Here is a 12,248-nt window from a genome sequence, read left to right on the forward strand (position 1 = left end):
TGTTCACTCCGGGTGACAAAATCCACTTGTGCAGAGAATGAAGCCAGTAGCAGAGCCCCACAGAGAGCAAGTGGAGAGGGCGCCTCGTGCACACGCAGTCCCTGCACCTCGTGCAGCATGGTTACCTGAGATGCCCATGACCTTCTCATTAATTCCCCTTTGTGCTTCAGCTGGGTTTCGAATACTTGCAATAAAAAAAGGGGGTCATTAGGGCACAAAGGGCAAGGAGGCTTATTGCGAACCTACTGTGTGCCGAGCCATACTTCTGGGACATGAGCTCAGTCAGGAGAAGCAGTGAACACCGTAATCAGCACATGGTAAGGTTCAGCAAATGCTCCCTAGGGGAGGAGGCAGGAGAGGAACAGCAGCTGTGGTAATCTCTACCCTCAAAACACCGATGGTATTCCCATTTAACAGATGGAGAAACTGAGACTCAGAAGTTAAGGGACTAGCCTGAGGTCATACAGCAAGCAGGCAGGAAAAGTGGTATGTGAATCTGGGTCTTTCTGCTCTTGTCTGAGCACAGCAGCAGGACCCCAGGTGGCTATGAGGTTAAGCACAAAAGAGCAACGGGGGATTTAAAAACGGGTGCCAGGGGCACCTGGGTGGCTCAGTCAGTTGAGCGTCCCACTCTTGATTTTGGCTCAGCTCATGATCCCAGGGTCGTGGGATCGAGCTCTGAGTCAGGCTCCACACTGAACATGGAGCCTGGCTTAAGACTCTCTCTCTCTCCCTCTGCCCCACTTCTCCACTCGCTCTATCTAAACAAACAAACAAACAAAACCATAAAAACCAAATAGGTGCCAAACAAGGGGAGGAAAAAGGTAGCATGCCAGCAAAGTCGGGGCAAAGGCACAGCACAGTATGCGTGGAACGAACCCTAGGAGAAGATGAAAGGAAGGGGTCTGCCCAGGAGAAGGTCAATGTGCTGCAGTGATCGTATTTGGGCCCAGAAGCACCCTGATTACAATCATGGGAACGTGAGCGGACTTAACATCTGTACTTCACCCTACAACTCACCGTCGTTACACCAGCAGGGAATTTTGTTTGTTTATTTGTTTAGGGTTACATTTCTTCCCATTAGTGGAGCACTGAACATATTAAGACACCAGAAACAGCAATGAAGTGCTAATTAGCTTATAATGATCCTTTGTCCCCACAACAGATTAAATTGAAATTCTCGGAAGCCTGGACTCTGGCCAGGCACCGGGAAGCCATTGCAAAGCGGGTGCCGTTTTTCACCCTTTAATCTCTACCATGATTATCAAGAAGAAGACAAAAATGAAAAGGTGTGTGTGGGTGGGGGGGATTCTGTTCTCTCAGCAGGGTGTGGCTCGCCTCTGCTGTTCCAGGGACTGGCCACACACTCAGGAAGTGCTTTTCAATGTGAGAGCTCACCTCTAGCTTCGGAATTCCCAAATTCCCACGATCTGCTCTTAGGTGAAGGCAGAGGTGAAGGTCAGAGTGACAACTGCAGTCTGGCGAGTTTTGCTTATATTCAGGTTAAGGGAAGAAGCTTCGATGTCTGCCATAAAAGAAAGATGTACGCTTGGCAGATGACAGGGGGTACACTTTCACTGGGAGCCAGGAATCGAAGGAAGGTAGGATTCTTTAAGAGGGAAGGTGCCGCTGAGCTGTCTATACCCAGCTCTTCAATGGGACGCTGCCGGGCAGGAGGCCATCTGAGAGGCAGGGGCTGGGAGAAGGTGTTGAGGGACGGGCACTGGCTCTGCCCGGTGGCAGCTCAGTGAATCGGGGTAGATGAGAGGATTACTGTAGTACTTGCCCCCCTTTTCGGGAAAGCTCTTTAATAAGACCTTCGCAAGGAAGAACAGAAGAGAGGAAGTAATGTACCAAGCCCTTAGCTCTGTGCTAGATGCCTTCCCTATATTAACCTACTCAATCCTTCTTACAAGGATCCTATTAAAGTCCCTATCGTTACCCTCCTTCCCCCCACCGTTTCACAGACAAGGAATCTGAAGATCGGAGATGGTAAGAAGCATGCCCTGGGTGTCACAGCCAGCAGAAAGGAGGCTCCACATCCAAACCCACGTCTCTTGGGCCTCCAGGTGCGGGTACTGTCTGATCCCCAACCCGGACTTTTCCAGCCTCGCCCGAGCTAGAGTCTCAGCTCAGGGCAGGCGGGTGTGAAGAGCAGAGTGGACACACATGTTTCAAATCAGACTCCTCCTATTTCTGTTACACACACTTGGGAGATTTGAGCAGGATCTTTGTAGCTGGTGCGAGTCTGCAGATGACAGAGTGGGAAGTATTTCAGGGGCCACACCGAACAAAGTGGAATCACGCTGCCTCCGCTGCAAATAGTAGTGAATAGTAACCTTTTATCCGCACATCGGTATGGACAGATGTCATGGGGAGGAACCCGAACGCCAGGCCTGTAGGGGGTTAACACCCGTCTGCTGTTACTAGTTAAGAAAAGAGGGTCTGGGGGCACCTGGGTGGCTCAGTCGGTTGAGTATCCGACTTCGGCTCAGGTCATGATCTCGTGGTTCATGGGTTCGAGCCCTGCGTCAGGCTCTGTGCTAACAGATCCCGGAGGCTGCTTCAGATTCTGTGTCTCCCTTTCTCTCTCTGTCCCTCCCATGCTCGCTCTCTCTCTCTCTCTCTCTCTCTCAAAAATTAATAAACATTAAGAAAAAGGCGGCTACACTTGACACCTTCTTTGTGGGGGTAGGGTTCTCGCCTCAACACATACCTTAAGTTGATTTCCCATTGCACCACCGATCGATCATGTCCTCCTGCCGTGAAGGCATAGCAGCCGTCATAGGAAACGGTCATTCCAGCCACCCCGCTTGGGTGGCATATAATAGCAGATGTCTTATGTGGATTGCCATCCACAGGTAAGATCTGAAGTCCAACCTAGGGAGGAATATGTAATTGGAAATTCAGATTCAGACAACTGGGGCCTGGGCTAGGACCTCGCACATTCACGTGCTACCTCCGGTTCTGTTTACTGGAAGGACGTATGCATCTGGAGCTACCCCACACATTTCGCGTGGCCAGGGGCTCACATACACTGACCCCTGTGGGGCGTTCCCTTAGGGGAGAGATGCCAGGTCCCGGTAGGGACACAGGAAGGATTTCACTGGTCTTCAGAGTCAGATATCCAAGGTTTTCCAGAATAATTCTGGAATCCCATGATTTTACGCTTTTCAATAGGTTATTTATTTAAAAAAATTTTTTTGAAATATTTATTTATTTCTGGGAGAGACAGAATGCGAGTGGGTTAGGGGCAGAGAGAGGGAGACACAGAATCCGAAGCAGGCTCCTGGCCCCGAGCTGTCAGCACCGAGCCCGACGTGGGGCTGGAACCCACAGGCCGTGAGATCATGACCTGAGCCGGAGCCAGATGCTCAACTGACTGAGCTACCCAGGCGCCCCTAGATTATTTATTAAATGTAGGACTAAGTGCAACGAGTTTGCATGTCTTTATAAGTTTTTTCCATGTAAATAAATCAGAAAGAAAAAATCCTTTGGTGACAACGTGTCTTCATGGGAGTACAGAAAATAGAGTTAACTCCGCTCCAAAATGCCTCCTAAGACCCGTTTCCACTCATTTATGGCAAATTTCAGTAGCACTGTGGACCGGGACAGAAGTCAGGGGCTGGGCTCTCCTAGAGTCTGATCCTACTTGGGGCTGACTGCCACTCAAAACCCACAGCGTCATCTCACAGAGGCAGAGAGCAGAGGCTCATACCTTGTCTCTGTTAATAAACACCATGTAGCGTTTCTGCAGTTCCAAGGTGCTCTTCACCGGGAGGATTTGTACCTGTTCAATGGAAGAACCGTAAACTGGCCCAAGAAGCGTCTTTCTGCATGAGAAAAAAAAAAAAGAAACATTTTTTTTTTTAATTCCACAAATCCGAATGCAGTTTTCCTGACTGGCTACGTTTCATGATGCTGTATACATTTTAAATTCTGAATTTCCTGACCTGTCACTTGGCTAAGAACCTCGCTCTCAACTGCGGCTAACAGCGGCCATAAATAAGGGGCACAGCCTCAGACGGTAAATGCTCCAGGAAAGTCAGACTGTGAAGGATGCTTTCTGCGTGGAGGTTCTGACTTTCCTTCCTGACGGCTGAGTGAAGGGAACATTATGCCTCGAGAATGTGTACGGGAACAGGGGATGTGAAAAAGGCGGTGAACGAGTGGCACGCGTGGGCAGGAAGCAGGAAAACACCCCTTCCTCAGTGGTCGGCCAAGAGATTAGATGACGTGATACCTGTTGCTGCAGACGCCTGACACGCGGGTCCAAGTGCAACACACAGACTTCCGAAAAAACTGTCTGTGACTCAGACTGTAATGAATTGTACCTCCACAATGGTCAGACTTCTTTAACTCAGACTCTGTTAGGAATCTGATCTGAGGCGAGGAAGTGACGGGATGTTACCCTGAGCCCGGAGCAGGACATTTCCTGAAGCTGGAAAATGGTAGCTTCAGGACTCTGGCTCGCACAGGCATCTTCTGAGGCCTAGGAGGAGTCCTGATGTGTTTTAGTCTTAATTATATACCCCCTTTTTTTTTAACAGTGCCCACAAATCCGAACACACTTCACACCCCACAAAACCTGGATCTGTCCCTGTGAGGCGAGCAGCTATTACAATCTTATTATAAGTCCCTTGTTGTTTGGATGTGTTTTCTCCCTGTGTCCCCTGTCCCCAGCCCATGTCTAGTGGGGACAGTACATACTCCATGTACGTGCACTGAACAAACAAAGTACAAATCCATTAAACAGCCTTTTTTAAGGACCTTCTGTGCCAGGCACTGTGTGAGGTGCTCGGACCCAGACGTGAGCTCACAGCCTGGCAGGGACGACAGGCACGGGAGCACCGTGAGGGCAGAGACATGGGAACAGGCAGGTTCAGGGCTCAGAGACAGCTCTGAGGAAGGAGACCTGTGAGCTGGGTGTGCAATGGTGAGTTGGAAAGGTGGAGAAGAATATGGAGGTGACAGAACAGGCAGTGAAAACAGGGGGTGCAAGTGCATGGAAGATGGACTGTTGGTGGAAAACTGCGGAAGGAAAATTTAAGGGGGAAGGAGTGGGAGGTGGAGGGCGGTGAGCTGAGCAGGGGAGCAGGGGCCAGTTGTGAGGGCAGATGCTGGCCGGGCTGCAGGATGCTGCAGGGGGCTGGGGGCGGGGGGGATCAGGTTGGATGATCCACGGTCAGGTTCATACACATGGAGACTTAGGTGAAATGTCAGAAATGCTAAACAGCCACCTGAGGGACCACACGTTGGCTAGCCACAAGTCACCCCGTGTGGGGATGTCCGAGGACCTTCCCCAAGTATCCCTGAGTGGACAGAGGCGGGGAGACCACGGCTAAGAGAAGACTGATTTGAATCCCACGTGGAGGACGTGGGGCTGTCACACACCACTGGTGGGAACGTGAGTGGGTGGCACTGTTTGGTAACCAGTCTGGCAGCTCCTCATCATGGTTAAACAGTTACTATGTGACCTGGCAGTTCTACTCCCAGGTCTCTACCCAAGAGAAACGGGACATGTACCTGCATGGAAACCTACACACAAATGTTCATAAGAGCCCAACACAGAGACAACACCGATGTCCACCAACAGGTGAATGAATAGACAGATGAGGTAGACATTTTTTTTATGTTTATTTATTTTTGAAAGAGAGACAGAGCGTGAGCGGGGGAGGGTCAGAGAGAGATGGAGACAGAATTGGAAACAGGCTCCAGGCTCTGAGCTGTCAGCACAGAGCCTAATGCAGGGCTCGAGCTCACGAACTAACTGTGAGATCATGACCTGAGCCGGAGTCAGGCACTTAACCGACTGAGCCACCCAGGTGCCCCCAGATGGGATACATCTATAAAATGGAGTATTATTCAGCCATAAAAATGAACACTGAAACATGCCACACCACAGATGAACCCTGAAAACAGGATGCTGAGTGAAAGAAGCCAGACACAAAACGTCACACAGGTATAATTCCATACACACGAAATATCCAGAATAGATAAATGCACAGAGACAGATGCAGATTGGTGGCTGTCAGGAGTGGGGCAGGAGTTGGGGAAGGAAGGAAGGAGGGTATGGGGGGTGGCTGCTAATGGGTGCAGGGTTTGTTTTTGGGGTGATGAAAATGCTCTTGGATTAGACAGTGGTGATGATGGCACAACTTTGTAAATATAGTAAAAACCACTCAAAAGGGGTAAATTTTATGATATGTAAAACGTATCTTGATTTAAATTATAAGTAAGCAAAAAAAAAAAAAAAAAAAGTCGAACTATTCAGCCTCCCGATGCTTCCACTTCCTCAACAGTAAATGGGGACAATGACAATGACAGCACCTGCCCCAGGAGTCAGTGGTAAACATTAAGTAGGTTAATATACATAAAGCACTTGGAACAATTTCTGGCACATAGTAGGAGCCAATGTAACTGTCACCATTGTTAAGCATATCTGACAATTTCATAAAGTTAGCATCTTTTGCTTCTAATTTAAAAAGTATTACATATTCATTGTAAACAATTTCACACATTTAGACATGCATAAGATAGACAGTCTACCTAGACCCCCACATTGCTGCACTCTTTCATCCCGAGATAATTGTGGGTAACAGTCTGGTGTCTGAGACTTGAGAATTTCTTTTATGTATTCTAACCTATATAATTATAATTTTATGTGAAAATTATATAAATTATGGAAACACCATTGTATATGAAAATATAGTATGTCATAGGGATAGTTGCATGATACTACACAGAAAGCTGATTTTTTTTCTTTCTTTTTTTTAAGTAGGCTTCATACCTAGCACAGAGCTCAGTGTGGGGCTTGAACTCACGACCCTGAGCTCAAGACCTGAGCTGATCAAGACAAATGCTTAACCCAGCCACCCAGATGCCCCTCTTTTTTTCTTTTCTACAAGCAGTATCATGTTTCAGCATAGTAACAAGCCATCATTTAACCAATCCCCTATTAATGGACATCTGGATTGTTTCCACTTTTGAAAATATTTTCAAACAAGACATCCTTTTACTTATGTCTTGGCATACTGGGTGAGGACGTCTGTGGGCTACATTCCTAGACATCAGACAACATGATGCAAATTAACAGCGGGCAACAATTGCTCTCCCAACGGATGCCCCAGTTTCCACATCTCCCCAGCAGGCAGAGAGTGCCCACCCCCCTACACCTTTGCCAACACTGTGCACTGTTGGTCAACTTTATCTTTGCTAATCTGGTTTGTGAAAAATGATGTCTTGCTTTCATTTACATCTTTGATACACTAGTGAACATCTGCTCATAGGTTTATTGGTCTTTTTCTGCGAACTGCCTTTTTAAGGTCTATTTTTTAATGCATTTTAAAATTGTTTTGGATTTATCATGAAAAGGCACTTCTTACCCAAGTAAGTGTGGTTATGAGGCCTTATTATTCCTACAACTTAAAAGATGCTTTATGCAAAGGGCTTTACTTTGGAGTGATGGAGATGTTTTGGAATTAGATACAGGTGGTTGTTGTATGACATTGTGAATGCATTAAATGCCAGTGAATTGTTCACGTTAAAATGGTTAGTTTCGAGGTGCCTAGGTGGCTCAGTCAGTTAAGCATCTGACTTTGGCTCATGTCATGATCTCACAGTTCGTGAGTTCAAGCCCCATGTTGGGCTCCACGTTGATGGCTCGGAACCTGGAGCCTGCTTTGGATTCTCTGTCTCCCTTTCTCTCTCTGCCCCTCCCCGGCTCACTCTCTCTCTCTTTCAAAAATAAACAAACATTAACAAAATTAAAAAATAAAATGGTTAGTTTTTATGTTTTTTTAAATGTTTATTTTTTTGAGAGAGAGATAGAGCTGAAGTCAGACACTCAACCGATTGAGCCACCCAGGTGATACTAGTTTTTATGTTTTGTGTTATTGAATTTCACTTCGATAAATTATTTTTTAAGGGACACCTGGGTGGCTCAGTTGGTTAAATGTCCAACTCTTGATTTCAGGTCAGGTCGTGGTCTTGGGGTCATGAGATCAAGCCCCACTTTGGACTCCACGCTCAGCATGGAGCCTGCCTGACATTCTCTCTCTCTCTCCTCTCCCCCTCCCCTGCTCAGGCTGTCTCTCTGAAAAAAATTGTAAAAGATGTTTTATGAAAAGAAATTTTTAAATAAAAATAAAAAGATGCCTTATGCTAATTTCCAACTGATTATCAATGGCAGAAACTCCTCTAACTGTGTGGCTCTAAGTCTCTGCTTAGTAACTGTTAGCAGGAACTTTGAGCCTGGGGGCCCTCCATGCCCAATCTATCTGCTTGGCAAAGTCAGATTTCCTCAGGACTTGCATATCTATGGGATAGTCCATGTCCAAAAGGTTTGTTTCCATTAAAGATGATGTATGAAGATTCCAGGATCGTCCTAAAATTCTTTTGCCATGTATCTTTCAAATGTCTCCTTCCCAGTGTTTTAACATTAAAAAAAAGTTGTGCTGGATTTCTCTCCTATTCATGCCACATGACATAGCATTTCTCAGTCATTTTTCCTTGTACCCTTCCGGAAACAAATGTTTACAAAAGAAAGAAGAAGAAGAATATGAGGGTGATCCTTTGAGGACCTATCTTACTGAGAAACATTTCAAAACGATGATCTTCCTCAAGCATAGGACCAGCTGCTATTGGCCAGTTTTCTCACTTCTTTCTCCCAGGTGAGGTCACTAATGAGTTCTCACCTCTGTGTTTCTCCAGCCTCCATGGCTCTGATCTTGCCAGCCATACCACAAGGCAGCCAAACCCCGGGCAGAGAGGGGATGCACCCAAAGCAAGGGCTGCACCGGCACTCAGTGGTGCGAAGTAGAGGACAGAGTCAGAACTAGGTTCAAGGATTAAGTCTCATCCTGTCCTGAGCAGCAATTTCTGTTGCATGTCAGAACCTCAGTGGGATAATACTTGGGAGCGTTGTTGAAGAAGAGTGCAGAGCCCTGGTGCAGGGACGGTGCACCATAATCTGTATCTCTCAGGAGGAGCAAACCCTGGGGGCCGGGCCTAGCAGCACAAGCGCCAAGCACAGATGTAGACCTACTTCAGGATGGAGAGGCTGCTGCTCTGAAAGGCTCAGCTTTGAAGATGCCCTGGGCTTGGTCCTTTGGCCGCTCCTCTATACACTTTTCCCTTCTGGAATCTTCTCTCACCTCATGGCTTTAAAGCACCATGTGCTCCTGACCTCAAACATGGACCCGGCCCAGAACTCCCACGAACTCCACTCCCCCTCCAAGATGCAAATTCCATGGTGGCAGGAACAATGCTGTTTGCATCCCCACCTTCAGCACCTCGGACAGAACCTGGCTCAGGTAGGGGCTGGGTGAATACTGCGGGAACACACGAATGCCATCAGGTAAACTGAAAAACTCCTTTAGGAACCAAGAGTAAGAAAAATTGCACAATTAGGGGCATCTGGCTGGCTCAGTCGGTAGAACATGTGATTCTTGATCTCGGGGTTGTGAGTTTGAGCCCTACGTTGGGTGCAGAGATTACTTAAAAAAAAATAATAAAATCTTTTTTTAAAAATCACACAATTGGTAGTATTCAAGTGAAAATATCTGTTGTTATCCACGAGGGAAGGATAGGAGAGTTTATAAAGCATCAGCAACTTCTCGGGTTCCTTCACAGGGTCTCAGGCACTGAGCTCTGGGTCCCTCATCTCTGTGCAGGGCTGGGCTCAGAAGAGGGCTCTGGATTTGCATCCTGCCTCTGGCAACTTCCCAGCCACGTGACCCTGGATGAGAATTTCTCAACTTTTCCATGCCTTTCTTTCCTCCTCTGCAAAGTGAGTGTGAGTAAAGGTAGCCAAGCTGCTCATGGGTCCACGAGCTGGGACGTGAAATAAGCTGGGGGCTGAGGAACTGATTTCTGCATCAGTGGGAGGCTCCTGCTGCTTACCTGCACATTTTTGTGGTGGAATTAAAAAGTTTCACTTTGTAGCCACTGTTGCAAATGAGCAGGAAGAGTTCCCTGGTGAGTGGTGGGTACCAGACCATACAGGTAGGGTAGTTGCCCTGATCGGTTCGGTGAATGTCCAGGACTTCCAGGTGGTCTTTGGAGCTCTTAAGAAGATTATACTCGATCTGCAGAGGAGCCCAGATGTTCACACATGAGGACTGAGCCAAATGAAGTCAACCCACAGTCTTATTCTGGGGGAAACAACGTTGGGCCTCTTAAGAGAAGACTTGCTTAGACCCTTGCTCCTAATAAGCTGCCATTATGGAGCATTCCTTATGAGCAAAGACAGTGAGCTAAGCACCTTAAAAACATGATGCCATTTAACACTCATGACTCCCCTGTCAAGTCGTACCATTGTGCCCATTTTAGATTAGAAAACCTGTTCAGAGTGGTTCAGTGGCTTGCCCAAGGTCACACAGCTAAGAACTGGTAGGGTGAGAATTCAAATTTAGGTTCCAACTGACTCCAAAACCTGAACTCTCACAGTTATGTTATACTGTCTCCCTTAACATTATCTTGGGAACTCTTTGAGGGTGGGAACTAATTCATATCTAAATCTCAGCGCTTGACCATGATAAATTAGCAGCTTGCTGAATTTCACCCATAGGTAGATTTTGGTGGCCAGGCCAGGATGAATGAATGGATGGGTGGCCCTAATAAAGGAGACAAAGGGATGGAGGAAAGGGAGGGAGCGAGGAAGGAAGTTAAGATGGACAGAAACAGAACTTCTTTGACTCACGATGGGGTTACATCCCAATAAACCTATCGTAAGTCAAAAATGCATTTAACACACCTACCCTAGGGAACACCGCAGCCTAGCCTGGCCCGCCTTAGACGTGCTCAGAACACGGACATGAGCCTCCAGTTGGGCACAGTCATCCACCACAAAGCCTGTTTTATAATGAGGTGTTGACTATTGCATGTAATTTACTGAATCCTGTACTAAAAGTGACAAATGTAACAGCCGTGTGGGTGCAGGTGGCTGTCCGTGTACCACCCGTTGACCCTCCCGACCGTGTGGCTGACCGGGAGCTGCTGCGGCCTCTGTCCAGCATCGCGGGAGAGGATGGGGCCACAGGTCGCTAGCCTGGGACAGGATCCAGATTCAACCTTTCAAACACAGCTTCTACTGAAGGAGCATTGCTTTTGCACATCCTTGAGACCAAGCATCGACCCAGAGATGTTTATGCTACTATGTTATGCTGTACACTCATTTTCTCCAACATGCACTGTGGGCCCAGTGCTATACCAGATGCCAGGGACACAACAAGAATGAAATACACACAGTCCCAGTGGTGAGATAAACGGACACTGAACGGCTTACCAAGAGCCTGTCTTTCCCGAGGCTCAGCAGTCTCGGCTCATTGCTGTCCAGATGAACCCCAAACAGGAGACTGCAAATGCTTTTGCGATGAGAACGAAGTCTTGCCAGATATTCCCAGACCCTGTGTCCATTTCTGACTACCACCACATAAACAGACACGGTAAAACGTACATCCTGAATAGGAGCAAAAGAGTACAAGTCATTCCTTGCTAGGTTTTGTAACTTGAAAATCATCATCATGTTTTTCATACTAATGTTGCCGTTAGAATATTTTATCCAAGAGGCACCGGGTGGCTCAGTCGGTTGAGCATTCAACTCTTGATTTGAGCTCAGGTCATGATCCTAGGGTTGTGAGATCAAGCCCTATGTCAGGCTCTGTGATGACAGCATGGAACCTGCTTGAGATTCTCTCTTTCTCTCTCCCTCTGCCCACCCCCCACTCTTGTCTGTGCTGCATCTCTAAAACAATAAAAAGAATAATAAAGAAGATTATTTTATCCAAAAATAAATTTTAGTCTATCAGAGCAAGTAATAAAATAACACCCATTTGGGGTACCTGGGTGGCTCAGTCAGTTGAGCATCCAACTTCAGCTCAGGTCATGATCTCACAGTTCGTGAGTTCAAGCCCCGCGTCGGGCTCTGTGCTGACAGCTCGGAGCCTGGAGCCTGCTTCAGATTCTGTGTCTCCCTCTCTCTGCCCCTTCCCCACTCATGCTCTGTCCCTCTCTATCTCTCAAAAATGAATAAACATTAAATTAAAAAAAAAAACCCACAATACCCATTTTACAGAGGAACATATTAAGGTTAACAGTAGATAACCCACAAAGGTAATTGTCGGGGAGGGAGACACTGACACTGTGGCCTTACCCTTCTTTCTGGTCCCCACCTCTTTCTGTGTGGAAAAATGAAACCCTGACTCTTTTGCCTTTGTCCTCCCTTCTCTGTATCCAGCTACACAAAA

At 47.2% G+C, this 12,248-nt stretch overlaps 1 protein-coding gene across 1 annotated transcript in view; it reads right to left on the bottom strand.

The window, feature by feature from the left end:
- Window positions 1-12,248, bottom strand: part of CFAP251 (cilia and flagella associated protein 251) — a 66,795-nt gene that overhangs the window by 23,760 nt on the left and 30,787 nt on the right. The window contains exons 15-18 of the mRNA XM_042962186.1: window positions 11,288-11,461; window positions 9,904-10,088; window positions 3,719-3,833; window positions 2,717-2,880 (exon numbers count right to left, since the gene is read on the bottom strand). Of these exons, the coding sequence (XP_042818120.1) occupies window positions 2,717-2,880; window positions 3,719-3,833; window positions 9,904-10,088; window positions 11,288-11,461 (638 nt within the window). The remainder of the gene's footprint in view (window positions 1-2,716; window positions 2,881-3,718; window positions 3,834-9,903; window positions 10,089-11,287; window positions 11,462-12,248) is intronic.

This window comes from Panthera tigris, chromosome D3, assembly GCF_018350195.1.
Source record: "Panthera tigris isolate Pti1 chromosome D3, P.tigris_Pti1_mat1.1, whole genome shotgun sequence".
Taxonomy (NCBI): domain Eukaryota; kingdom Metazoa; phylum Chordata; class Mammalia; order Carnivora; family Felidae; genus Panthera; species Panthera tigris.